The sequence below is a fragment of the Brienomyrus brachyistius genome, chromosome 10 (assembly GCF_023856365.1).
Source record: "Brienomyrus brachyistius isolate T26 chromosome 10, BBRACH_0.4, whole genome shotgun sequence".
NCBI lineage: Eukaryota > Metazoa > Chordata > Actinopteri > Osteoglossiformes > Mormyridae > Brienomyrus > Brienomyrus brachyistius.
This window is the reverse complement of record NC_064542.1, coordinates 18,532,495-18,558,500: the sequence shown is the minus strand read 5'-3', so window position 1 is coordinate 18,558,500 and position 26,006 is coordinate 18,532,495. Positions and strand designations below refer to the sequence as shown.

The 26,006-nt window shown below is 41.7% G+C and overlaps 3 protein-coding genes across 5 annotated transcripts; 2 read left to right on the top strand and 1 right to left on the bottom strand.

Moving 5' to 3' along the window:
* The first annotated feature begins 1,251 nt into the window (after window positions 1-1,251).
* On the top strand, window positions 1,252-6,633 carry LOC125751216 (uncharacterized). 3 transcript variants are annotated; one of them, XM_049029867.1, is made up of 6 exons: window positions 1,252-1,321; window positions 1,513-1,860; window positions 4,014-4,364; window positions 4,683-4,802; window positions 5,786-5,832; window positions 5,972-6,633. In XM_049029867.1, exons 1-6 carry the CDS (start codon window positions 1,288-1,290, stop codon window positions 6,095-6,097), a joined length of 1,026 nt encoding a protein of 341 aa, XP_048885824.1. In that variant the 5' UTR covers window positions 1,252-1,287; the 3' UTR covers window positions 6,098-6,633. The 3 variants fall into 3 exon arrangements, 2 of the variants coding, with proteins under 2 accessions (XP_048885824.1, XP_048885823.1); XR_007400547.1 differs by having other exon boundaries at window positions 1,265-1,860; window positions 4,014-4,383; window positions 5,972-6,057; XM_049029866.1 differs by having other exon boundaries at window positions 1,265-1,860; window positions 5,972-6,632.
* Window positions 6,634-14,003: 7,370 nt separating this feature from the next.
* On the bottom strand, window positions 14,004-16,562 carry LOC125750809 (serine/threonine-protein kinase PLK3-like). The gene is made up of 10 exons (XM_049029081.1): window positions 16,356-16,562; window positions 16,138-16,233; window positions 15,924-16,040; window positions 15,712-15,841; window positions 15,452-15,530; window positions 15,254-15,349; window positions 14,815-15,013; window positions 14,526-14,649; window positions 14,297-14,433; window positions 14,004-14,114 (listed from the first exon to the last, which is right to left on the bottom strand). Exons 1-10 carry the CDS (start codon window positions 16,461-16,463, stop codon window positions 14,025-14,027), a joined length of 1,176 nt encoding a protein of 391 aa, XP_048885038.1. The 5' UTR covers window positions 16,464-16,562; the 3' UTR covers window positions 14,004-14,024.
* A 2,803-nt stretch (window positions 16,563-19,365) lies between these two features.
* LOC125750930 (serine/threonine-protein kinase PLK3-like) lies at window positions 19,366-22,034 on the top strand. Its single transcript, XM_049029303.1, has 10 exons — window positions 19,366-19,683; window positions 19,806-19,901; window positions 19,999-20,115; window positions 20,198-20,327; window positions 20,509-20,587; window positions 20,690-20,785; window positions 21,025-21,223; window positions 21,389-21,512; window positions 21,605-21,741; window positions 21,924-22,034. Exons 1-10 carry the CDS (start codon window positions 19,576-19,578, stop codon window positions 22,011-22,013), a joined length of 1,176 nt encoding a protein of 391 aa, XP_048885260.1. The 5' UTR covers window positions 19,366-19,575; the 3' UTR covers window positions 22,014-22,034.
* Window positions 22,035-26,006: the final 3,972 nt, after the last annotated feature.

Sequence of the window (26,006 nt, the reverse complement as noted above, 5' to 3'; positions counted from 1 at the left end):
AGCAAAAACACATACTAAAGAAAGCATGGTTTACTGGAAAATCAGAAAGGTAAGCACACCTTCACAACATTACACAAAGCATGGTATTTGGAACAATGATGGAGTGCTTCAAGCACGTGGGAATCACTGCCTGAGCCAGGTTGAAGGTATCAGTGAACACCGGTGCTAGCTGGTGTTTTTATGTTGGTGCAAATCAGTTAATACTCATATTACCATCCCTAATGTCAAATATACCTATTTAAATGGCTACACTGCGTAGCTGATTTTGTGATAACTAGTGAAAATAAAGCAGCAGTCCAAAAAGACTTATCTAAGGAAACTGTTTCTACTATTCTCCGGGGGTTCATGTTCTGCAGTACATACATACCTGCCCTTCAAACCGCTAGATTCTATCACTGAGCAGGACTTAGTTTGTAACAGCAGCTGACGCCAAGTCTCCTGCTGAGCTGCTTCCGACAGAACTCTATCCTCAATTCACCACTAGGGGGTGCTAACGCTGTAATTCGGTTCAATTTTTCCTCTCCAAAAATGATAACTGAATAATGCACTTTCTTACTAATTGTTTTTAATCCGTGTTCATCTTCTGAACAATGACTAGTAAAGGCTCTATAAGGTTGTCCCACTTACTATGGATTTAAAGTTTTTTCTGCTGAACGTTGCCAGTCCTGTGTTTTATGTCTAGCAATTTGTACAGCTCCTTCAGTATGTCACATAAACACACGCCATCATCAGGTGAGAATCTCCCCCAGGACTCTGCATTTCCTCAAGATCTTTTTGTGATATTGCATCATTCTTGTTTTTGCTTTTCTGTATCGCAATGACATGGTCTGTCAATGACTTTCAGTACATACAGTGATGTGTAACTTTGTACTGTTGAAATTGATATATGCCAGAAGACTGCTTTGAGAAACACTGGTCTATTACCAGATTGATAACATGAGAGTGGGACTGGGCTGAGCTTGTCTGAGAGAGATGATTATCTAATGCTCTCTTAGTGTCCCAGCGCTCTGTACAAAGAACTTTATTGCTCAGCATCTGTTCCTGCTTATCGAATTTGGCATCTAATTGTTATCATTTTAACTGGCTGTCAAGGAGTAAATGTACAAATACATAAGTGCAGGTGAGAATTCCTTTTCACTATTATGTAAATTCCTGTGTGAACAGCCAATAAGATCAGCCTGATGTGTATCTTGAACCTCTCTGTTTCCTGCCCTTTCATCACGACCACGGCCATGATCTCTCACTTAGTAACAGAGCAGTTTATTCTAAACAAGTGGAACCACAAAGATGTTCAGACTCTTTAGTCTTCTCGTTTTCATTAGTAGGGTTCTAAAATATTAAATCATATTTTTTAAATCAGGATTTTTATATATCCTGTATGATGTGATTAGTGTAATACGTATTTGGCCATTTAATATTCATCACATTTAATAGTTATTCTGATGACTATTGTGATATTTGTTTATTTATTTATTTGTTTGTTTATTCATTTGTGTTTCTCTGTTTTTCCAGACACTTCACTGGCTGTGGATGTTGTTCAGCCCAGCCACCTGATGAGGGTCCAGCATGGAGACAGTGTGACCCTGACATGCTTCCGTCCAGAAGATATTTCTTTTGCAGTTTGGTTTAAGCAGGCTGCTGGTCAGAAGCCCCAGCTGATGGCGAAAGCACTTCGCTATGTACCTGGTGAATTTTACGAGGGATATAAAAACATAACACGTTACTCCTTACAGAATGCAGAGGGGAGTTTTAACCTCACTATTTCCAACGCGGAGCCGTCAGATTCTGCAGTGTATTACTGTGCTGCTGTGTTCTATAATGAAATCGCATTTGGAAATGGAACCTTTGTCATAATCACAGGTAAATGAGATTCCAACTATTTTCATATTTGCTTTTTTATAGTGTCGATAAGATTGTTCCCTGTCAAACATTTTTGACGGTTTAGCTGTGTGTCAATATAAAATTAAGAAAGACAGTTGATGTTGATTGCGTGCTTTGGTCCATGAATGTTTTTCTAAAAACAGCAACTAAACAAAATCATTTTTAAAAGTTTTGCAATTAGAATTATAAAGTTTTTATCGTTATTACGCACAGAAATAGCTGAAATATGTAAAAATAAGTATACAAGAATACAAATTAATAGGAGGCATTAAGTATCATCTTACTTATGTGAAGTGGATTTAGTTATGTGTATACAGTTATGTATTGGACCCTTCCTGATGTTACATTTATACATGAACATGCACTGCATCACATCATTATACAGTCTATTACATTTATACATGGACATGCACTGCATCACATTAATATCCAGTTTGTTACATTTATACATGAATATGCACTGCATCACATTATTATACAATTTGTTACATTTCTACATGAACATGCACTGCATCACATTATTACACAGTTTGTTACATTTTGCTTGCTGTCAGAAATCTTCAGTCATATGGAATCTTCAGATTTGGAAAAATGTTACACATTGCAGCCTCTTTAAAATAAATTAAAGGAAAATGTTTACATTTCAGTTTTGAAATAGTATATATATATTACTGTGCAAAAAGTCAAAGTTTTTTAACTGAGCAGTCAGTGTATATTGTCTCAGAAAGACATGCTATAACATAAGAGTCGGATTTGCACCATTCAGAACTGATTTGAGAATGGACCTTAAATTTCAATTAATTTCAATTTTGTTAATCTGAAATAAAGTTGAAATGCTATTGAAAACAGGATACAGAATTACAATTCATTTTTGAATTTAAGGAAACAGAATGAATACGGATTTGAATTCAAATAAATTCATATACATACTGTAGGTGTAGCTTTTAGCTATCTATTATTTAAATATGAATTACATAAACACATTAACATTGTTGCGTATCACTGTTATAAAAATGTCATCTTATTCAGAATGAAATTATGCAACATTTGAAGTGTCACCTAAAACAATAATTAAACTGTCATTTTGTGCACCGTGGTGGATCTGCTCATAGGAAAAGCTGAGTGTGTCTCTTCAAAGTTACTGCTGGCTGCAGTGACTGCAGTTTCTAACCCAAGAAACGTCCCAAACTCTTATACTGCGTCAAAAGTCAAACTAGTCCCTATTCCTGCCATGAAAACTTCACATAATGTCACCGTTACCTGAGCCAACCATGTTTATCAGAGGATGCCAACCCTTTGGCTGCAGCTTTCGCTGCACAGGCTGAGAGAGTCTTCAGTGTAGCAGGAAAAGATTTCAGGCTATTTAATCTATTAATCTATTGCAGATTAAATCATGAAACATTTGACGATGTTATGCTGATTAATTGAAATAATATAATAATAAATGTAATCATGTTTATTGGAATAAAGCATAATTGCATTTGCCATGACGTTTTGCTTTTTGCTGTAGTGGTTGAAAGGAAAAACTTACTTTTCAACGCATAAGAAAATAAATAGTAGGAACCGCATGAAACCAAGTAATTCCTTTTGCTATGTACACTTCTTATTTAATGTTAAAAAATAGACAAATAAATGGGTCAACATAAACCAAAGGAAATCATGAAAATATAAAATACACTTTACACACTTAATTTCTTTCTATTGAAATTAATTAAATTCATCTACCTTCATGCACTAATATCAAACATTATATGATTATACAATTTTAATGTTTGTTCTTATCATATAATGATTGTTATTATATAATGTTATTAATGTATATTAAAGCTGTTAGGCTACTAAGGTATACTAATTACATACTGATTATTAATGTTATATGAATGCATTTTAAATGTATAATGTAGGTGCAGTTAATGTAAAGTCTTACTGAATATATACTAATAAATAGTTATACAACAAAAAGAGACAAAAATTTCAACTGTTCTCCAAGAAGTTACTTATTTTTCGGATAGATAGAACAACATCACATCCATTCCAAAATTTTTCTAAAATCAGCAAGAAAAATCTTTGAGGATCTATATTTTCCATAGTTTCTCTCAAAGGGCTGTCATCATGAACGTTTTGCTTTTCAGGTAAAGACTCCAACAGCAGGACTGTGGTACAGCAGCCTGTGTCTGACACAGTGCAGCCTGGAGACTCTGTGAGCCTGCAGTGTACGATAGAGACTGGGAGCTGTGCAGGAGAACACAGAGTTTACTGGTTCAGACATGGATCAGGAGAATCCCTTCCAGGAGTCATTTACAGCCATAGGAACAGGAGTGATGAGTGTGAGAAGAGCCCTGAGGCTGGATCTCCTACACGGAGCTGCGTCTACAGCCTCCCCAAGGGGAACCTCAGCCTCTCTGATGCTGGGACTTACTACTGCGCTGTGGCCATGTGTGGGGAGATGCTGTTTGGCAATGGGACCAAGCTGGATATAGATGGTAACACCAAGTGTGGGGAGTATATCTGCTTCTGTTTTGCTTTTATTGCTATTAAGACATTACCTTTTTTATTTAGCTTTTTTAATGTAATGTCATTTTTTATTTAAGTGCATATGCACTTAATTACACAAATGTTAATTTAATGATTATTGAAAGTGTTACATAATAAATAATATAGCAAAATATCAAAAATGTGTGTTAAAAATGGACTCAGAAAATAACTATTGTACTTTATAGTTTAACTTTAACTAACATGACCTGACCAAAGAGGAAATGTGTCTCTATATCATTATGCTGGAATCTATCTCTTTGTTACAGGCTTTCAGAAGCTGCTGGATCCTCTTCACTCTGGCTTGCTGATAGTTTTATCTTGCAGCATTATTCTGAACGTTGCTCTCATTTGTATAACATGTAAACTGACCTGTACGCACTGTGCAGGTACGCTGTCCGGCTTTATGCACTCAGAAGAGGGAAAAAAATTTAGTTTTTAACAAAGACTGATGTGTTTATGACAGAATAGAATTGTATTATACTAGATAAAATTTCGCATTAAAACCACTCTTGTGGGAAACACAATATCCCTTATTAAGATCTTACCTAATTTATTTACATATCTTTAGTATTTTGTAAAATATACTGAAATATTCAACACATGTTGCAGTAAGTTGCATATCAATAACATTTATTAGTCTGGCTGTCCCTCCTGTCCCCTCCACAGTGTGGCCTTAATGAGCCTCTCCGTTGCTCGTTGTCCCCTCGTCAGTCGTTGTATATAACTGTCACTGTGCCTGTAACTGTGCCTGTCACTGTGCCTGTAACTGTGCCTGTCACTGTGCCTGTAACTGTGCCTGTCACTTTGCCTGTAACTATGCCTGTCACTGTGCCTGTCACTGTGTCTGTCACTATGCCTGTCACTGTGCCTGTCACTGTGTCTGTCACTATGCCTGTCACCATGCCTGTCACAGTGCCTGTCACTGTGTCTGTAACTGTGCCTGTCACTATGCCTGTCACAGTGCCTGTCACTGTGCTCATCTTCCCGGATCTCTCTCTGCCCCTGGGTCTTTCCCCTGCTTCTTCCCTGTTCTCCTGATTGGATCCCTCATGCTCGCATTTTGTTTTCCCCATTACTGTTAAAGTTTTGCCTAATAACGCCTCTCTCCGTTCACCTTACACCAGCCCACAGGTCGCTACTTTCCTTGCTGTGACACTTCAAATCTCTTGAAATACTTTTATAGCAATTATACTATACATAACATATCATACAGTATTGAACAACACATATCCAAGCATACACTGAAATTGGCAGAAATCATTTTTACTAAGTGTAAATTCCCCCCAAAATTAGGAGTGTTATGCAACCACTGACTTGTTATATTGTTTGAAATTATATAATACGTTAATTTATTGTATATTTTAAACAGATCAGAAAAACAGTGATTTATCAAAAGCGGAATGGTCACACAAGCAGGTATGTAAAAAAACTCAAAATCAGCAAAAAAATTCCAACTGATTTCCATCCTGGGATCAGCATTTTAAGAGCAATTTGTGCATATAAGTAACAGCAAACCGATTTTTTCAATCCAATTCTGCCATCTTTGTCTCCCCAGTGCCATGACGAGGACACACTGAATTACGCTGCCCTGAACCTTAAGAACCCAAAACCCAGGAGACAGAAGAAAGACGGGAATAATGACACTCTGTATTCTGACCTCCGCTACAGAGATTATGAATAAAGATGCTTCTCATTCATGTCAGTCACACAGAGTGTTCAGGGTGTAGCTTTAATAATGTTCAGAGGAGGGCAGTGGAGCCAGTGCTTCTGAGACTGAATCACGGGATTTTACGGAGCACCGGTGCTGAGTTTGGTGTCAGTGTGTTTAGGGTGCATTTTTACTGGAAGTGCAAATGTTCAGGCCAGACTGAGGAGAGGCATGGGGAGGGGGGATAAGTGGCGTTAATGTTGTGCAAAGGCTGAGTTGCTGCAATCAGTTCTTTTATATCACACATGCATACTTGTCTCCCTTATATAGCATGGTGAATAGTTTTAGGCAAACGCACAGTGACATATTCATGATATTCAACAGACGAAAGAAATTAAATAAAAATTTAAAGTGCTCTTAAATTACATTTTTCATTTAATTATGTGTACTGCATATATTTTTGAGTATATATCTGTTCATTGTGTGATTAATAATGATGTGGATAATTAAGAAAGAGGAGGTTTGTTTTTTGTTCCCTGTCCTGTTATTTTGCTCACAACACACAAACACACACACACACGCATGATGCTCGTTATGGATATAGGTTACATCCTCAAGGTGCACTATGGTTTGTTTTAATTTTATTTTATTTATATACATTTTATTTTATTACCTCCGGTCTTTTCACGTAATCATACTGTTTAATGAAACGGCAAAAGAAATTTATATGGAGCGGCTGTGTGACCTGTGTCAGAAAAATTTCTGAAGGTTGTGAACAAATTAGACTAACAGAAAGACTATTTCAGTTTCATTACAGCATCCACTTTACAATATATACCATCTTCCAGTCCCTTATCATGCCAAGGCTGCATAAGACACAAGGTTCCATACCGGGGGGGTGGGGCAGTGCGCCACACTGCGTGTATGTACACACAGTCACTGTCATAAGAGTGACTACGTGCTCAGCCACTGTGCTGCTCCCACAATAAACTCATTACTGTTCATTTAACAAAACTGCTTACTCTATAGTGTGTTTTCCAACTTGCTATTCAAAAGCAGGGCTGGGCAATAATGAAGTACATGTACCTGAGTATTGTACTTAAGCACATTTTCCAGGGATCTCTGCTTTATTTGAATATCATTTTTTTAGAAACTTGTCACTTTTGCTTCACTACATTTGAAAGACAAATATTGTACTTTTTACTCCACTACATTTCCATGAAGATTATTCTTACTCATTACTTTGCAGCACAGGAGAAAAACCCATCACAGTAAACTACTCCTGCGCTGTCAGTCAAGCTGCTGTTGGGCAGTAATAAAGCTAGAGGTGTGTAACTGGGTTGGTCTTTCTATTTATTTATTTATGTATTTTTTTTACAAAATGCCATGTTGGTATAACCATGCCTTGAACCTGCCAGGAAGGCCAGACTTGTCTACTGCTGAAAACCAGGCTTCAAGCTTCTTGATGGTAGTGCGGACTGATGCTGTATCTCTGAGGCTGCAGTTGAAATCCTTGCATACGAACAGTGCCATGCTCATTTGTGAGGGTGGGGTGGGGGGTGTCAAATAATAAGATGAAAACGACAAGGGCTGTACTTATGTTGAGTCAGTTGTGTTTCTATAGTCATTTTGTCAAATTCCAAGATATACAGGATCTACAAGCCAGTCAGTGCATTTTGTAGGGTGTTCACATTCTGAAAAAATATTTTGCATTAAAAACATAATGTACTTTTAAATGCTTAACTCTTCTTAGATCCGTGTACTCCGGTACCTTAACTCAAGTAACAATTTTAATGAAAAACTTTCACTTGAAATTGGAATATTATTTGACAAGGAGTATCTATACTTTAACTCAAGTAATGAAGTCATGTACTTTGTCCACCCCTGTCCAATAGTGACATACAGCTGTAAGCTATTTTCATTCGTTTGTCTGCTGAGTGCTTCTCTGCAGTGCTGGATATGTTTCCACTGGTTAGATGCCGCACAGGAAGACTGACCCACTGTCTGCACTGTGCTGGGCTCACTTTGCAAAGAGTAAAAACCACACAGAGAGAACAATAACTGCTTCATGTAAGACCCTGTTTCCTCTCTACCTCACCCAGGTCACGCTTTGAAGTATTCAGCCTAAGATATTTTATCAAAACAAGCCACCAATATTATTTATACAGTTGGACATTTGACTGGAGAACATGATTGCTACATATCACTACCCTGTACATGGAATAGAATGTACAGCTTTCACAACAGAGCTTTGGAAAAGCAAACAGTCCACATCTCTAACCACCACACATCCCAGGGCTCCCATTTATAAAGACACATTTTTGTTTTATTCACATTCTTTTTCTTCACACTGAATAATTCCATCCATGAATCTTCCAGCATGTCATGCCCGGCTCGTCCGATCCTCCCGTGTGCCACGCCCCCTCATCCACCCCATGTGGATTCCCTATGTTCACCAGCTGTTTCCTGTTGCTGTCATTAGTTAAATGTATTTAGTCCATGTTTCAGTTTGTTTCCCCAGTCCGGTCATTGACGTTGCATGTTACCAGTGTCCTGTGTGTAAACATTTTCTTTGTGCTGCTGTTTATATGTGTTGTTGATGCTGCAGTCAGTAATTTTCCACTAGCAGTCTCACCTCTGCATTTTACAGGAAGACTGACCGACTGAGAGCAGGGTGTTTGTGTCACACGTCTCAGTGAGCGAAAACCACACAAGCATCAGGTCCTCAGCTCAGTCCCTCTGCTTCACTAGAAAAACCACAAACGGTATTTTTATCTAAAAGGGGGTGAGCAAGTGAGATGTTATTGACAGCATAAATTCATCTACTAACATTTCAAATTCAAAGCTAAAAGCAGCATGTCCAGGATATCAGTAATACCACTTATCAATATCAACAGTTTGGGTGCAATAATATAGAATAATGTAGAATTTTGCACAGTTTAGTTAATATCTGCAAGATACTGGTCAGTAACATTATAGGGTCATGTTGCTGAATCTCATTGTTAAGCTTAAATGAATCTATGCATTTTTCAGGCAAATCTGAGCATCTTACTTGTGTTTGTTTGTGTGGAGTGGCATCCCATGCAGGTTGGTCTCTGCCTGTGCTCTATGCTTCCTGAGTTGGGCCACACCTCCTCCAGACCTCGAGACGAATTAGCAGTTGTTGGATAAATTAATAACAAAAGATAATAATACAAAAGTCTTTCTTGCTGTCTAACCTCTGATTACAGCATCAAAATTCTGATAAGTGGAAAATATGTTTAGTCTGTTGCTTGGTGGTGAGATGTTTCCAAGAGGTGAACCACACAGAGCACAGTCATTTTCAAGGTTATTTCTTATTGGTCAGTGTGAAAGGCTGCGTCATTACTATAACGCCGGGCTCAGTACAGTGACAGCACCTGCGCTGCACTGTGGATCACAAGCCAGGCTGCAGACCATCAGCCCTGAAAGTTAAAACAGGACTTGTGTATGTGTCATGTGTTGTTTAATGAAACTTTACAGGACAGAACATAGTGGATTCACTTTCCTTTGCACTACCAGTCCAAAGTGTGGCCACAACTGCTTGTAATGCATCTGTCTCTATTTTCACTATGTTCTTAATGTTATCATAAATGGCTCCAAAGCAACTGAGTAAAGCATATCAAATATTGCAACTAAGAAGAAAAGTGTTCAACATCTAAAATTTTTCTCAAATTTTACACTCAGCCCACTTATGCTTGGATGACAGCGTTACAGACTCTTGGCATTCTTTCAACCAACTTCCAGATGTAGCCACATGCAATGCTTCTCCAACTGTACTGAAGGAGTTTCCACAAGTTCTAGGCGCCAGTTGGCTACCTTGCTCTGGTGCAGGGGAACACGCTGGATGGGATGTCAGACCATCGCAAAACGTATCAATTTAACTGTGTAAATATCCCTAACTGCTACCGCATTTCCAATCTGATTACAGTTTGATCTATACATTTAGAATCATATACTCCCAATATACTCTCCTCACTTTTTAATTTACTGCATGTCTCTGCAAGGTTGCAGTAGGGGCATGAGTACCCTGGCATATTTGGGGGGGGGGGAGCATTTCTACAGAGGCCTGTTATTATGTAAAATCACATGTAAAATTATGCAGAGGAGCCCAAGGTGACATTTGGTCGGGGGGCCCAGAATTTATAGCTATGCCTCTGTTACTGTGTTTTTTTTGTTCTAGCCACCAACAACTCTGGGGTTGCTATATCGCCACCTGGTGGTGAAGACATCAGACAAAATATGTTTACCTGTAAAAGAACCAAGGGATTCTGAAATCCAAGTGTAGAGTTAGCAGGTTTAATTAATCATAAGCAGGGATGTCAGTCATGTAATCTGTGAGTTGCTGAATTAAACAGAAACATTTCTGAAACATTGCAGGGTTAGAAATATACCAAACTCCCAGTCCACATCCTGGGTGACAAAGGACAACTGGAGGTTGATGTGACAATCTGTCAGTGACATTCACAGCATTTTATATGAAACCAATACCACAAAAGTGGATCAAAATAATCTGAAACTATGTATGAATTTTAAAACTAAATACAACAATTCTGCCTGAGCTTTACTTTCCCATCACTGAACTAGAGCAGTGAATGATTTAAATGTTACTACAGGCATAATATCAATCATCTGCTTTCATTAACACTGCCTGGGATCCTTCCCTGAGGCTGGCTAATTGTCCCAGGGCCGTGCGTATCTAATGTTCCTCACACAGAGGTCTCTGCAATTACAGGGATCTGTCTGTTGGTGGGCTGGACTCCGGAGTGGGTGGGCCAATGTGCCCAGAACTTCTTCTGCCTCCTCTGCTCAATGGCTGCCACCAGCATGGCTGGTTTCGACAGGCGCCCGTGCTGGCGCAGTCGTTCCGGGGAGAGCGCCAGCAGGAAAGCATGGGGGGTCAGTTCTTCCTACGTTGCCCGGGGAAGTGAGGGCAGCCCTGCCGGGCACAGTGCTCCAGCTCAGCTGCGAACACTCCCAGACTTTCACCAGTGATCCGCTGCATCCCTGTGTCATGCTGCTCCCAGTTGTGACACTGTCGCTTGGGCAGGTGGGGGATGTTGGCTCCGTCAGGTCAATCCGGGGAGGCGAAGTGTTCAGGCTGCATCCCCATGTCATATGTATTCTGCTGTGTAAAGCTGGGACACAGTGTAGCATCGGGATCAACCGTGATGTTGGCAGAATAAATACAGGCAGGAGGCAGTAGAGCATGTCCACAAGGTGGCATTTATTATATCTAGGCCATTCATTCTGACAGCTGATACACAGCGCATGGGCCCAGCATGAGGTCTCCCCCATTACCCACCAAACGCACAGCACATGGACCCAGCATGAGGTCTCGCCCATTACCCACCCCACACACAGCACATGGACCCAGCATGAGGTCGCCCACATTACCCACCAAACGCACAGCACATGGACCCAGCATGAGGTCTCGCCCATTACCCACCCCACACACAGCACATGGACCCAGCATGAGGTCTCCCCCATTACCCACCCCACACACAGCACATGGGCCCTGCATGAGGTCGCCCACATTACCCACCCCACACACAGCACATGGACCCAGCATGAGGTCGCCCACATTACCCACCAAACGCACAGCACATGGACCCAGCATGAGGTCTCCCCCATTACCCACCCCACACACACCACTATTTAAAGCACTTATAGGTAATATTTAACACTACACATTACATTACATATGAGACAATGACACACCAATACATGAAAATTACAGGGAACTTTTTCTCTTACTTACTGGGTCCAACCTGCCACGCTATCAGAGGTTGCCCAATCTATGGCTGACAGCGCGAGCCTGCCTGCATGCAGATGAGGAGCCACTTAGCTTCACCGTTTGAAGTGTAAGACACAAATTTAAATCAAAGTTAAATTAGCAATGAATGTAATGTATGCTTCAATAGAAATGTGTATCTTGTATGCTAATGGCAGTTCAACAATTAATAATAATTAAAAAATAACCGATACTTTATTAATCCCTGTGGGGAAATTGTCTTTATGCTTTATGATTACAAGCAGGGACACCTACTGTAGACCACTGAGCCACACGCTGCCTCAATTTGCGCATTTAATTGTAATGTTAGCCAAAGGAAGGCTAAAGTCGCTAGCTAAAGAAGTTCAAAGACATGATTTATAGCATTCTAGATTTAAGAAAAAGGGAATTTCAATAAAGCTAGAGGGTGTTTCCCAGACCACTAAACAGTTGACCATTTACATAAAGTTTATCCACCGTGATAACAGCCCTGGACCCCTCAGCGAAGATCTTTTCCTGATGAGAAACAGGGATCTATGGCGCTGGAGGATTTCTTTCGGGAACTGGTCATTGATGCTGTATTCGGTTCCTTTCAGTTCATTGCCTCGGCTCTTCACTAGTTCCTTCTGCTCAAAGTGTTCGACCTTGGAGACGATGGGTCTGGGATGCTTGCTTGTCGTTCTTCTTCCATCCTAGGCAGTGGACCCAGTGAAAAGTGATGGTATTCATGGTGTCCATTGGTTGTTTAAGCTGCTGCTGGAGGAACACTTTGATTGTAGCATTTTCTTCAGCACGCTCTGGGATGCCTGAAAATAGCATGTTGTCCCGCATACTGTGTGCCTGAACATCCAGAACAGATTCCTCCACCTGTTTCTTTCTATCAGAAAGTTTCTTCATTCCTTCAGAGAGGGATTGAAGGGAATCTTTGAGTCTTATTTCTCGCAGCAAGCGGTTCAGCCTGTTGCTGGCTGAATTCCAGGGATTCTCATAGTTTCTGGACATCCACCAGTGCCTAAACTGGATAATTTGTTATTAATAGCAGACAAGATATTGTTGAAATCTCTATCGGATGAGGAAGCCACTTTAGAGGAACACTCCGAACAGGTCCGCTTCATGCAGAGGGTTGTTGGGTTGGTTGTCTTCCCCATGATGATTCGCTGGAAACACTCGTCTACGTAGTCCTGCAGACTTCCCAGGGTACCTTCGTCCAGGATGAATTGGCTGTGATTATCACATCAATCAGGGAACGTATATTGCTAAGATGTCACGCACAGATGTCACGATAGCTCACACTCACATTCCCTCTTCTTCATTATTTTTCTGAACACACTCTACCCCGACTTGTCCCCCGCAACAAGATGTCACTCCCTGTAGCAAGTAAAGTCTTTCTTAGGAGAGAAGCAGACATCAGCCATGGGCAAAGCCATGGGCACCCAAAGTACGACAAATCAAAATGTTAGGAAATTTGGCAACACATGGTTACTCTTTTGGTAACAGTGACTTTGGTTTTATTTCGATAGATGTAAACTACATAATATGGTCTTGAAAACCTTGTTTTTAGTTCTAAAAACAAACTTTGTTTTACAGGATAAAAGTGCACAGCTGCTCAGATCAACCCCAGCTAAGCAGCACATGTGGGAATATTTTTCAAAATAACATGAGTCTTATGCAATTTACCCAAGTAATACAAGCTCTTTAGGTGACACACAAAGAATCAATTCCCATCAACATAGTGTCAGAACACATTCACAAAATGCATTTTGTCAAAGAAACAAGTTCATTGCGTGCAGGAAATGCACTTTGTGAGTGAAAGAAATGCATTTAGTAGAGGGGCGTAGTACCTTCCAATAACCAGGAGGTGGAGAGCCAACTTTGATTTTGGTAATCCCAATTGACTTTGGCACATATAGGAAAATATAATTTTCAAAATAACATGAGTCTGATGCAATTTACCCAAGTAATACAAGCTCTTTAGGTGACACTCAAAGAATCAATTCCCATCAACATAGTGTCAGAACACATATACTCCAAACAATTAAGCAGAACAGACTGAGTGGTGAAAATGAAATCTGCATGAGATTGTCTAGTGTGTTCTTGGTATGAATGTGGCCATAATCGTACAAGAAAAAAACTGAATCCATGCCTGAATGCTTGAAACACAAAAGAACTTTATTGAAACAGGAGTGTACAGGGAGCTGGGGGAGGCACTGAGGTGTGGGGCGTCACTGCACTTGCTGAGTACAGCCTGCCTACAGGTCCCTGTGTAGAAAAATAGAGGTTTTCAGTTAACATGGCATTCACTAGAGTTCAAGGACGACTACACTAATATTCAATATACCCCAGCTTTATCCATGCAAATCACCAAGACAAGCTTAAGCTACAGAATGGTAACAGAGATGGAACAGGACAAGGATTCACTATTGTGAACAGCATATCTTTACCTCAACCACTTTGACCAACTGGACCAGGTCAATTTTTTCATTCATTGGTCTGTTGACATCCTCTAGAACACGGAGTGACTCCACAGGCTGGGGGATCTCAAGTCCACTCTGCTCGGCATCCTCCCGTAAAGGCTCAACTGCGAGAAAGCATGGATTTGCCAAGTCAAGCATCTGAGCCTGAGGAACTGAGAGATGATCTACTAGTAGGATTTATGTCGATGGAATTTACCTCTGGATCGCTTTTTTCGTATCAGGCGCATGAAACGGTTGAAAATCTTTCTGAATGGGTTGACTGCTTTATGCTGTGGTGGTGTATTGCAGCTACTAGCTGGCAGTGTCTTTGGAGTGAAGCCCTAAGGTATTAGTTTAATATGCATCAGTTAAGCAAACCAATTCCATACATCCATCCATGCATCCATCCATCTTTTGTTACTGTAATTTTAAAGGAAGGGTAAGTACCAGTGACCTCAGCAGACCAGCTAGTCATCCACATCCCACCAGTTTGCAAGTGGACCAACCTTTCTGAAGAACTTGTGGCGACGGATATGTGATAGTGACGGGCGATCTCGTGGGTCGATTTGAAATATTTTTTCTATTAGTTTTCCAGCCTCAGAATGAAGGTTCTTAGGTAGAATAAATTTTGCTTCTTTTATGTTCTTCAACATTTCAGAGCGATCGTCGTGATCAAATGGGATTTCCCCAATCAGAAGCTGGTACCTGTAGTAAGAAAGGCAGCAAAGGTGTTTGAGGTCTTTCACATTTGACATAAAAATGCTGTGCTTCCAAAAGAGCAATTCCTTTCAGCTGTGTGCCAGTATTCATTTTTCTTTTCTCTTTCAAGAAGAAAAAAAAAACATATTTATGTATGCTAGACGCATGTCTTCTTAAAATGTTACGCAGATTTTATTAGCCATGCCGATCTTTGGCCGGGAGGGGGGTTGGATAGGGTATACGTACATGACACAGCCCAGTGCCCAGACTTCTGCTTCGGTTCCATATCCTTCTCGCTTCCATACTTCTGGAGCCATATAGACGGGAGTACCACAGACTTCTCTACAACACACACAAATGGAAAACGTTAAGCGCACATGTGCTTTAGCTTGCTGTATAAACAAATTTGAAAGCTTAGCCAGGAATTCTGCAAAAAACACCTACTTGTCCCTCGGCTCCAGCTTGACCGCCAGTCCAAAATCCCCAATTTTCAGCTTCATTTGGTCACTGACAAATAAGTTTTCTGAAAGACAAACGAATTTGCATTAAGGATAGACTCAAATACTTTGCCAAACTGCAGACTTTACCAAATTGATAAATTAACACTACACAGAAATCCAGACGACCTACACTCGCAATGCCATGTGAAATGCCAGCATTATTATACAGAAAATTGAGTAAAGCGTGAGTGCATGTACACATACCCAACTTGATGTCCCTGTGGACGTAACCTTGCCGGTGGATGTATGTCAACCCCGAAATCAGCTGGTGAACATAGTAGCGCACTTCGGGCTCAGTCAGAGTCCCCCGAGCTTTTAAAATGTCACCGAGTGTCTGGGCAGGGAGAAACAGGGGCAGCCTGATCTATCACAAAGTCTTTGCCTTAGTAAGATGTCTACAAAAGTCAGGGACTCACCTGCCCACTGCACAACTCCATGAAAATGTACAGGAACTTATCATCTTCGAAAGAGTGGGAGAAGCCCACCACATTCTTGTGGCGCAGTGTTTTTAAAATCTGTACTTCTTCACAGACCTGAGTGAAATGTCAAACACACCATCTCATAAAGTAAAAGGGAAATGCAGATAAACTGAAAAGAGGGATGACATCAAGCACAATCCATACCACATACCTCCTCCACTCCCCAGGAATATAGCCGTATGACCTTAACAGCATAGGTGTCGCCAGTTTCAAGATCGGTCATCTTATAGCATTTGCCAGAAGCGCCCTAAAAAACATGTCCTCAATATGTTAACAATAAAGAACATTTCTGACTGACCCTTTTCAAGCATCTCCTCTCTGCAGAAAAAGATCAACTGCGATCACTTTCAACAACATTGTGGTGCACACCTGTCCCAAAAGCTCATCCCTGCTGTAGGACCTTAATGTCTTGGGATCTACCAGAATCTCAGGCACTTCCGATGCCATCTGAGCGCGGGAAGGTTCACTGACAGACATGATTTCACCAGAAGAGAAGCGCGATCCGTAACTAACCCGTGGAATACTCGAAATGGGTAGTGAGCGCTCGCGTTCTAAATGACGTGTACACTAGCGTCATCAGTCTTAGAACGCAGCCAAGGCAGCCACGCGATTCGAACTTGTTAGATGGATTACGTCACCACATTGAAAATTACATGGACGGAAAAAGAAGTGAACTTGCTAAGACAATGCAACTAAACACGGATAAAAACTTTTATTACAATCAACTTTATTGAAGAAAAAAAATGTGTACACCAAACATTCAGTTTCGGTAATGCAGTAACACATGCTCGGGAGTAAAGCCTTAGAGCAGAGGCCAGGCGGACCGCGGTCCGGGTCCGTACCCAGAAGCTGTCCCATACGGAGCTGGACCGAAAGTCAAAACAAAAGGTTATGATTTAGAACCTGACTGGGCGCTTTTATTTTGTCGGCGCAGCTTTTATAGTCTTTTCGGTAGCGGTTTAGCACTAGAACCGCCGTTTCCCACGCCAACGAACGTTAACCGCCAAGCAAGACGCAACTCGCCGTATGCAGCCCTGTCTTTGCGCTAATGTGCCATTAGTGTTAATAGCACCAGCGAAGCTACTGATGTTCCTTGTTCCTAACAGAGTGGCTTTTCTGTCCTAAAATCGTAAAGCTTTCAAACACAGCATGTTGTTTATTGGTGATTTCATGCTCGTCGAAGTTTCCGCTTTTTAACAACTGTATAAAGTAATGTTATTTATTATATAAATCAACTCGGGTGAAACAAATGTACGTTTCCAGGGTCGCCGAACCTCGTGTATCTGGCGTGAGACTCGCGCTTTCAGACTCACGCAGGAAATCTTACCGCAAATCTATATTATTTCATTATGAACCAAAAATGTTATACGTCAAAAATGTAATTACACGATTAGATACCTGAAAAAGTCAGGTATCGGTTACATTCAATGTTTATACAACTAATAGGCTACTAAAATATACCACATTAAATAGTTAGACATTTTGATCTTCTGAACCTTTGCTTCAAGAATTTTAAGTAAACGGCCAACAACCGCTTTATTTACTTCCGCCCTTCTTCCTTCTCTTTATTCCCTTTTCGTTTTTGAAATCCCGAATTGGGGCGGACATTGTTCACGTGTGGCAAATATCTAGCCCGCTAGCTAACAAGCATATCGTACTGTATAAGTAAGTAATGTCTAAGCCGTTAAGTTTGCTGCTGCAACATTCGGGCTTAATGAACTCGGTTCATATCTTGTCTTCCTGAAGAAAGGCCCCGAATCTGGACTAAAACGATTTTCACCACGTAAGAGGGTCTCCTACACTGAGATCATTCCCATATATATATATACCATAGAGATAATTTATATATGGTTTCCAAAGGAGCGTAGTTTAGGTAACCTTGTCCTATCCACGTGTATAAAATGAGTTTTTACCTATCGTTTCTGGTGCGCATTTCACCTGTCTGTCAGGTGCCGCACTTTACATTCCGTTACAACAATGTGCATGGATGTAAATAAATGTAAACAGCTGAAAGTGGGACTGATCTCAATGTAGCCCTCCTGCGTGGTGAAAATCGGCTTAGTCTAGATTCGGCGTCTTTCTTCAGGAAGACAAGATATCAACCTACTTCACCAAGCCCGAATGTTGGAGCAGAAAACGTAACGGCTTAGACTTTACCTACGTATAAAGTACGCTAGCTATCTGGCTAGATATATGCTACACGTGAACAGTGTCCGACACAAGTCGGGATTTCAAAAACGAAAAGGGAATAAAGAGAGGGAAGAGGGACGGAAGTAAAGAAAGCGGTTGTTGGACGTTTGCTTTCATACAAAAGGTTAGTTTTTTTTTGTTTCCTGGGCAATTGCTTAGAATGTACAATAGCCTATATTAACAGCACGACCGCGCAGAATAGTGCGGTCTTTAGTGTAATATAGTTTGTTTCGATGCGTTAGGCTGCAGCACCTTGCAGCAAGAGCGTGTACGATCTTCCGTTTACTATTCTAAAAAAAAAAAGAAAAACTAAAATTGTATTAAGCCAACTGCCTTTGGCAGGGGTATTCAACTAAAATGTAAAGACATCCAGTTAGAGAAAATTCTTGAAGCAAAGGTCTAACTATTTAATGTGGTATATTTTAGTAGCCTATTAGTTGTATAAACATTGAATGTAACCGATACCTGACTTTTTCAGGTATCTAATCGTGTAATTACATTTTTGACGTATAACATTTTTGGTTCATAATGAAATAATATAGATTTGCGGTAAGATTTCCTGCGTGAGTCTGAAAGCGCGAGTCTCACGCCAGATACACGAGGTTCGGCGACCCTGGAAACGTACATTTGTTTCACCCGAGTTGATTTATATAATAAATAACATTACTTTATACAGTTGTTAAAAAGCGGAAACTTCGACGAGCATGAAATCACCAATAAACAACATGCTGTGTTTGAAAGCTTTACGATTTTAGGACAGAAAAGCCACTCTGTTAGGAACAAGGAACATCAGTAGCTTCGCTGGTGCTATTAACACTAATGGCACATTAGCGCAAAGACAGGGCTGCATACGGCGAGTTGCGTCTTGCTTGGCGGTTAACGTTCGTTGGCGTGGGAAACGGCGGTTCTAGTGCTAAACCGCTACCGAAAAGACTATAAAAGCTGCGCCGACAAAATAAAAGCGCCCAGTCAGGTTCTAAATCATAACCTTTTGTTTTGACTTTCGGTCCAGCTCCGTATGGGACAGCTTCTGGGTACGGACCCGGACCGCGGTCCGCCTGGCCTCTGCTCTAAGGCTTTACTCCCGAGCATGTGTTACTGCATTAGCGAAACTGAATGTTTGGTGTACACATTTTTTTTCTTCAATAAAGTTGATTGTAATAAAAGTTTTTATCCGTGTTTAGTTGCATTGTCTTAGCAAGTTCACTTCTTTTTCCGTCCATGTAATTTTCAATGTGGTGACGTAATCCATCTAAGAAGTTCGAATCGCGTGGCTGCCTTGGCTGCGTTCTAAGACTGATGACGCTAGTGTACACGTCATTTAGAACGCGAGCGCTCACTACCCATTTCGAGTATTCCACGGGTTAGTTACGGATCGCGCTTCTCTTCTGGTGAAATCATGTCTGTCAGTGAACCTTCCCGCGCTCAGATGGCATCGGAAGTGCCTGAGATTCTGGTAGATCCCAAGACATTAAGGTCCTACAGCAGGGATGAGCTTTTGGGACAGGTGTGCACCACAATGTTGTTGAAAGTGATCGCAGTTGATCTTTTTCTGCAGAGAGGAGATGCTTGAAAAGGGTCAGTCAGAAATGTTTTTTATTGTTAACATATTGAGGACATGTTTTTTAGGGCGCTTCTGGCAAATGCTATAAGATGACCGATCTTGAAACTGGCGACACCTATGCTGTTAAGGTCATACGGCTATATTCCTGGGGAGTGGAGGAGGTATGTGGTATGGATTGTGCTTGATGTCATCCCTCTTTTCAGTTTATCTGCATTTCCCTTTTACTTTATGAGATGGTGTGTTTGACATTTCACTCAGGTCTGTGAAGAAGTACAGATTTTAAAAACACTGCGCCACAAGAATGTGGTGGGCTTCTCCCACTCTTTCGAAGATGATAAATTCCTGTACATTTTCATGGAGTTGTGCAGTGGGCAGGTGAGTCCCTGACTTTTGTAGACATCTTACTAAGGCAAAGACTTTGTGATAGATCAGGCTGCCCCTGTTTCTCCCTGCCCAGACACTCGGTGACATTTTAAAAGCTCGGGGGACTCTGACTGAGCCCGAAGTGCGCTACTATGTTCACCAGCTGATTTCGGGGTTGACATACATCCACCGGCAAGGTTACGTCCACAGGGACATCAAGTTGGGTATGTGTACATGCACTCACGCTTTACTCAATTTTCTGTATAATAATGCTGGCATTTCACATGGCATTGCGAGTGTAGGTCGTCTGGATTTCTGTGTAGTGTTAATTTATCAGTTTGGTAAAGTCTGCAGTTTGGCAAAGTATTTGAGTCTATCCTTAATGCAAATTCGTTTGTCTTTCAGAAAACTTATTTGTCAGTGACCAAATGAAGCTGAAAATTGGGGATTTTGGACTGGCGGTCAAGCTGGAGCCGAGGGACAAGTAGGTGTTTTTTGCAGAATTCCTGGCTAAGCTTTCAAATTTGTTTATACAGCAAGCTAAAGCACATGTGCGCTTAACGTTTTCCATTTGTGTGTGTTGTAGAGAAGTCTGTGGTACTCCCGTCTATATGGCTCCAGAAGTATGGAAGCGAGAGGGATATGGAACCGAAGCAGAAGTCTGGGCACTGGGCTGTGTCATGTACGTATACCCTATCAACCCCCCTCCCGGCCAAAGATCGGCATGGCTAATAAAATCTGCGTAACATTTTAAGAAGACATGCGTCTAGCATACATAAATATGTTTTTTTTTTCTTCTTGAAAGAGAAAAGAAAAATGAATACTGGCACACAGCTGAAAGGAATTGCTCTTTTGGAAGCACAGCATTTTTATGTCAAATGTGAAAGACCTCAAACACCTTTGCTGCCTTTCTTACTACAGGTACCAGCTTCTGATTGGGGAAATCCCATTTGATCACGACGATCGCTCTGAAATGTTGAAGAACATAAAAGAAGCAAAATTTATTCTACCTAAGAACCTTCATTCTGAAGCTGGAAAACTAATAGAAAAAATATTTCAAATCGACCCACGAGATCGCCCGTCACTATCACATATCCGTCGCCACAAGTTCTTCAGAAAGGTTGGTCCACTTGCAAACTGGTGGGATGTGGATGACTAGCTGGTCTGCTGAGGTCACTGGTACTTACCCTTCCTTTAAAATTACAGTAACAAAAGATGGATGGATGCATGGATGGATGTATGGAATTGGTTTGCTTAACTGATGCATATTAAACTAATACCCTAGGGCTTCACTCCAAAGACACTGCCAGCTAGTAGCTGCAATACACCACCACAGCATAAAGCAGTCAACCCATTCAGAAAGATTTTCAACCGTTTCATGCGCCTGATACGAAAAAAGCGATCCAGAGGTAAATTCCATCGACATAAATCCTACTAGTAGATCATCTCTCAGTTCCTCAGGCTCAGATGCTTGACTTGGCAAATCCATGCTTTCTCGCAGTTGAGCCTTTACGGGAGGATGCCGAGCAGAGTGGACTTGAGATCCCCCAGCCTGTGGAGTCACTCCGTGTTCTAGAGGATGTCAACAGACCAATGAATGAAAAAATTGACCTGGTCCAGTTGGTCAAAGTGGTTGAGGTAAAGATATGCTGTTCACAATAGTGAATCCTTGTCCTGTTCCATCTCTGTTACCATTCTGTAGCTTAAGCTTGTCTTGGTGATTTGCATGGATAAAGCTGGGGTATATTGAATATTAGTGTAGTCGTCCTTGAACTCTAGTGAATGCCATGTTAACTGAAAACCTCTATTTTTCTACACAGGGACCTGTAGGCAGGCTGTACTCAGCAAGTGCAGTGACGCCCCACACCTCAGTGCCTCCCCCAGCTCCCTGTACACTCCTGTTTCAATAAAGTTCTTTTGTGTTTCAAGCATTCAGGCATGGATTCAGTTTTTTTCTTGTATGATTATGGCCACATTCATACCAAGAACACACTAGACAATCTCATGCAGGTTTCATTTTCACCACTCAGTCTGTTCTGCTTGTTTGGAGTATATGTGTTCTGACACTATGTTGATGGGAATTGATTCTTTGAGTGTCACCTAAAGAGCTTGTATTACTTGGGTAAATTGCATCAGACTCATGTTATTTTGAAAATTATATTTTCCTATATGTGCCAAAGTCAATTGGGATTACCAAAATCAAAGTTGGCTCTCCACCTCCTGGTTATTGGAAGGTACTACGCCCCTCTACTAAATGCATTTCTTTCACTCACAAAGTGCATTTGCTGCACGCAATGAACTTGTTTCTTTGACAAAATGCATTTTGTGAATGTGTTCTGACACTGTGTTGATGGGAATTGATTCTTTGTGTGTCACCTAAAGGGCTTGTATTACTTGGGTAAATTGCATAAGACTCATGTTATTTTGAAAAATATTCCCACATGTGCTGCTTAGCTGGGGTTGATCTGAGCAGCTGTGCACTTTTATCCTGTAAAACAAAGTTTGTTTTTAGAACAAAAAACAAGGTTTTCAAGACCATATTATGTAGTTTACATCTATCGAAATAAAACCAAAGTCACTGTTACCAAAAGAGTAACCATGTGTTGCCAAATTTCCTAACATTTTGATTTGTCGTACTTTGGGTGCCCATGGCTTTGCCCATGGCTGATGTCTGCTTCTCTCCTAAGAAAGACTTTACTTGCTACAGGGAGTGACATCTTGTTGCGGGGGACAAGTCGGGGTAGAGTGTGTTCAGAAAAATAATGAAGAAGAGGGAATGTGAGTGTGAGCTATCGTGACATCTGTGCGTGACATCTTAGCAATATACGTTCCCTGATTGATGTGATAATCACAGCCAATTCATCCTGGACGAAGGTACCCTGGGAAGTCTGCAGGACTACGTAGACGAGTGTTTCCAGCAAATCATCATGGGGAAGACAACCAACCCAACAACCCTCTGCATGAAGCGGACCCGTTCGGAGTGTTCCTCTAAAGTGGCTTCCTCATCCGATAGAGATTTCAACAATATCTTGTCTGCTATTAATAACAAATTATCCAGTTTAGGCACTGGTGGATGTCCAGAAACTATGAGAATCCCTGGAATTCAGCCAGCAACAGGCTGAACCGCTTGCTGCGAAAAATAAGACTCAAAGATTCCCTTCAATCCCTCTCTGAAGGAATGAAGAAACTTTCTGATAGAAAGAAACAGGTGAAGGAATCTGTTCTGGATGTTCAGGCACACAGTATGCGGGACAACATGCTATTTTCAGGCATCCCCGTGCTGAAGAAAATGCTACAATCAAAGTGTTCCTCCAGCAGCAGCTTAAACAACCAATGGACACCATGAATACCATCACTTTTCACTGGGTCCACTGCCTAGGATGGAAGAAGAACGACAAGCAAGCATCCCAGACCCATCGTCTCCAAGGTCGAACACTTTGAGCAGAAGGAACTAGTGAAGAGCCGAGGCAATGAACTGAAAGGAACCGAATACAGCATCAATGACCAGTTCCCGAAAGAAATCCTCCAGCGCCATAGATCCCTGTTTCTCATCAGGAAAAGATCTTCGCTGAGGGGTCCTGGGCTGTTATCACGGTGGATAAACTTTATGTAAATGGTCAACTGTTTAGTGGTCTACAATAGCCTCTAGCTTTATTGAAATTCCCTTTTTCTTAAATCTAGAATGCTATAAATCATGTCTTTGAAATTCTTTAGCTAGCGACTTTAGCCTTCCTTTGGCTAACATTACAATTAAATGCGCAAATTGAGGCAGCGTGTGGCTCAGTGGTCTACAGTAGGTGTCCCTGCTTGTAATCATAAAGCATAAAGACAATTTCCCCACAGGGATTAATAAAGTATCGGTTATTTTTTAATTATTATTAATTGTTGAACTGCCATTAGCATACAAGATACACATTTCTATTGAAGCATACATTACATTCATTGCTAATTTAACTTTGATTTAAATTTGTGTCTTACACTTCAAACGGTGAAGCTAAGTGGCTCCTCATCTGCATGCAGGCAGGCTCGCGCTGTCAGCCGTAGATTGGGCAACCTCTGACAGCGTGGCAGGTTGGACCCAGTAAGTAAGAGAAAAAGTTCCCTGTAATTTTCATGTATTGGTGTGTCATTGTCTCATATGTAATGTAATGTGTAGTGTTAAATATTACCTATAAGTGCTTTAAATAGTGGTGTGTGTGGGGTGGGTAATGGGGGAGACCTCATGCTGGGTCCATGTGCTGTGTGTGGGGTGGGTAATGGGGGAGACCTCATGCTGGGTCCATGTGCTGTGCGTTTGGTGGGTAATGTGGGCGACCTCATGCTGGGTCCATGTGCTGTGTGTGGGGTGGGTAATGGGCGAGACCTCATGCTGGGTCCATGTGCTGTGTGTGGGGTGGGTAATGTGGGCGACCTCATGCTGGGTCCATGTGCTGTGTGTGGGGTGGGTAATGGGGGAGACCTCATGCTGGGTCCATGTGCTGTGTGTGGGGTGGGTAATGGGCGAGACCTCATGCTGGGTCCATGTGCTGTGTGTGGGGTGGGTAATGGGCGAGACCTCATGCTGGGTCCATGTGCTGTGTGTGGGGTGGGTAATGGGCAAGACCTCATGCTGGGTCCATGTGCTGTGTGTGGGGTGGGTAATGGGGGAGACCTCATGCTGGGTCCATGTGCTGTGTGTGGGGTGGGTAATGGGCGAGACCTCATGCTGGGTCCATGTGCTGTGCGTTTGGTGGGTAATGGGGGCGTCCTCATGCTGGGCCCATGCGCTGTGTATCAGCTGTCAGAATGAATGGCCTAGATGTAATAAATGCCACCTTGTGGACATGCTCTACTGCCTCCTGCCTGTATTTATTCTGCCAACATCACGGTTGATCCCGATGCTACACTGTGTCCCAGCTCTACACAGCAGAATACATATAACATGGGGATGCAGCCTGAACGCTTCGCCTCCCCGGATTGACCTGACGGAGCCAACATCCCCCACCTGCCCAAGCGACAGTGTCACAACTGGGAGCAGCATGACACAGGGATGCAGCGGATCACTGGTGAAAGTCTGGGAGTGTTCGCAGCTGAGCTGGAGCACTGTGCCCGGCAGGGCTGCCCTCATTTCCCCGGGCAACGTAGGAAGAACTGACCCCCCATGCTTTCCTGCTGGCGCTCTCCCCGGAACGACTGCGCCAGCACGGGCGCCTGTCGAAACCAGCCATGCTGGTGTCGGCCATTGAGCAGGCAGAGGAGGCAGAAGAAGTTCTGGGCACATTGGCCCACCCACTCCGGAGTCCAGCCCACCAACAGACAGATCCCTGTAATTGCAGAGACCTCTGTGTGAGGAACGTTAGATACGCACGGCCCTGGGACAATTAGCCAGCCTCAGGGAAGGATCCCAGGCAGTGTTAATGAAAGCAGATGATTGATATTATGCCTGTAGTAACATTTAAATCATTCACTGCTCTAGTTCAGTGATGGGAAAGTAAAGCTCAGGCAGAATTGTTGTATTTAGTTTTAAAATTCATACATAGTTTCAGATTATTTTGATCCACTTTTGTGGTATTGGTTTCATATAAAATGCTGTGAATGTCACTGACAGATTGTCACATCAACCTCCAGTTGTCCTTTGTCACCCAGGATGTGGACTGGGAGTTTGGTATATTTCTAACCCTGCAATGTTTCAGAAATGTTTCTGTTTAATTCAGCAACTCACAGATTACATGACTGACATCCCTGCTTATGATTAATTAAACCTGCTAACTCTACACTTGGATTTCAGAATCCCTTGGTTCTTTTACAGGTAAACATATTTTGTCTGATGTCTTCACCACCAGGTGGCGATATAGCAACCCCAGAGTTGTTGGTGGCTAGAACAAAAAAAAACACAGTGACAGAGGCATAGCTATAAATTCTGG

Bases quoted from the DNA above. Each gene is read 5' to 3' on its own strand.
- LOC125751216 (XM_049029866.1), top strand. From the start codon at position 1,443: ATGACTATTGTGATATTTGTTTATTTATTTATTTGTTTGTTTATTCAT. The intron at 4,803-5,785 runs GTACGCTGTCCG...TATTTTAAACAG, and splicing joins GACCTGTACGCACTGTGCAG to ATCAGAAAAACAGTGATTTA. The intron at 5,833-5,971 runs GTATGTAAAAAA...TTGTCTCCCCAG, and splicing joins CGGAATGGTCACACAAGCAG to TGCCATGACGAGGACACACT.
- LOC125750809 (XM_049029081.1), bottom strand. From the start codon at position 16,463: ATGTCTGTCAGTGAACCTTCCCGCGCTCAGATGGCATCGGAAGTGCCT. The intron at 14,434-14,525 runs GTAAATTCCATC...GCTTTCTCGCAG, and splicing joins ACGAAAAAAGCGATCCAGAG to TTGAGCCTTTACGGGAGGAT. The intron at 14,115-14,296 runs GTAAAGATATGC...TTTTCTACACAG, and splicing joins AGTTGGTCAAAGTGGTTGAG to GGACCTGTAGGCAGGCTGTA.
- LOC125750930 (XM_049029303.1), top strand. From the start codon at position 19,576: ATGTCTGTCAGTGAACCTTCCCGCGCTCAGATGGCATCGGAAGTGCCT. The intron at 19,684-19,805 runs GTGTGCACCACA...CATGTTTTTTAG, and splicing joins GGGATGAGCTTTTGGGACAG to GGCGCTTCTGGCAAATGCTA. The intron at 20,588-20,689 runs GTAGGTGTTTTT...TGTGTGTTGTAG, and splicing joins AAGCTGGAGCCGAGGGACAA to AGAAGTCTGTGGTACTCCCG.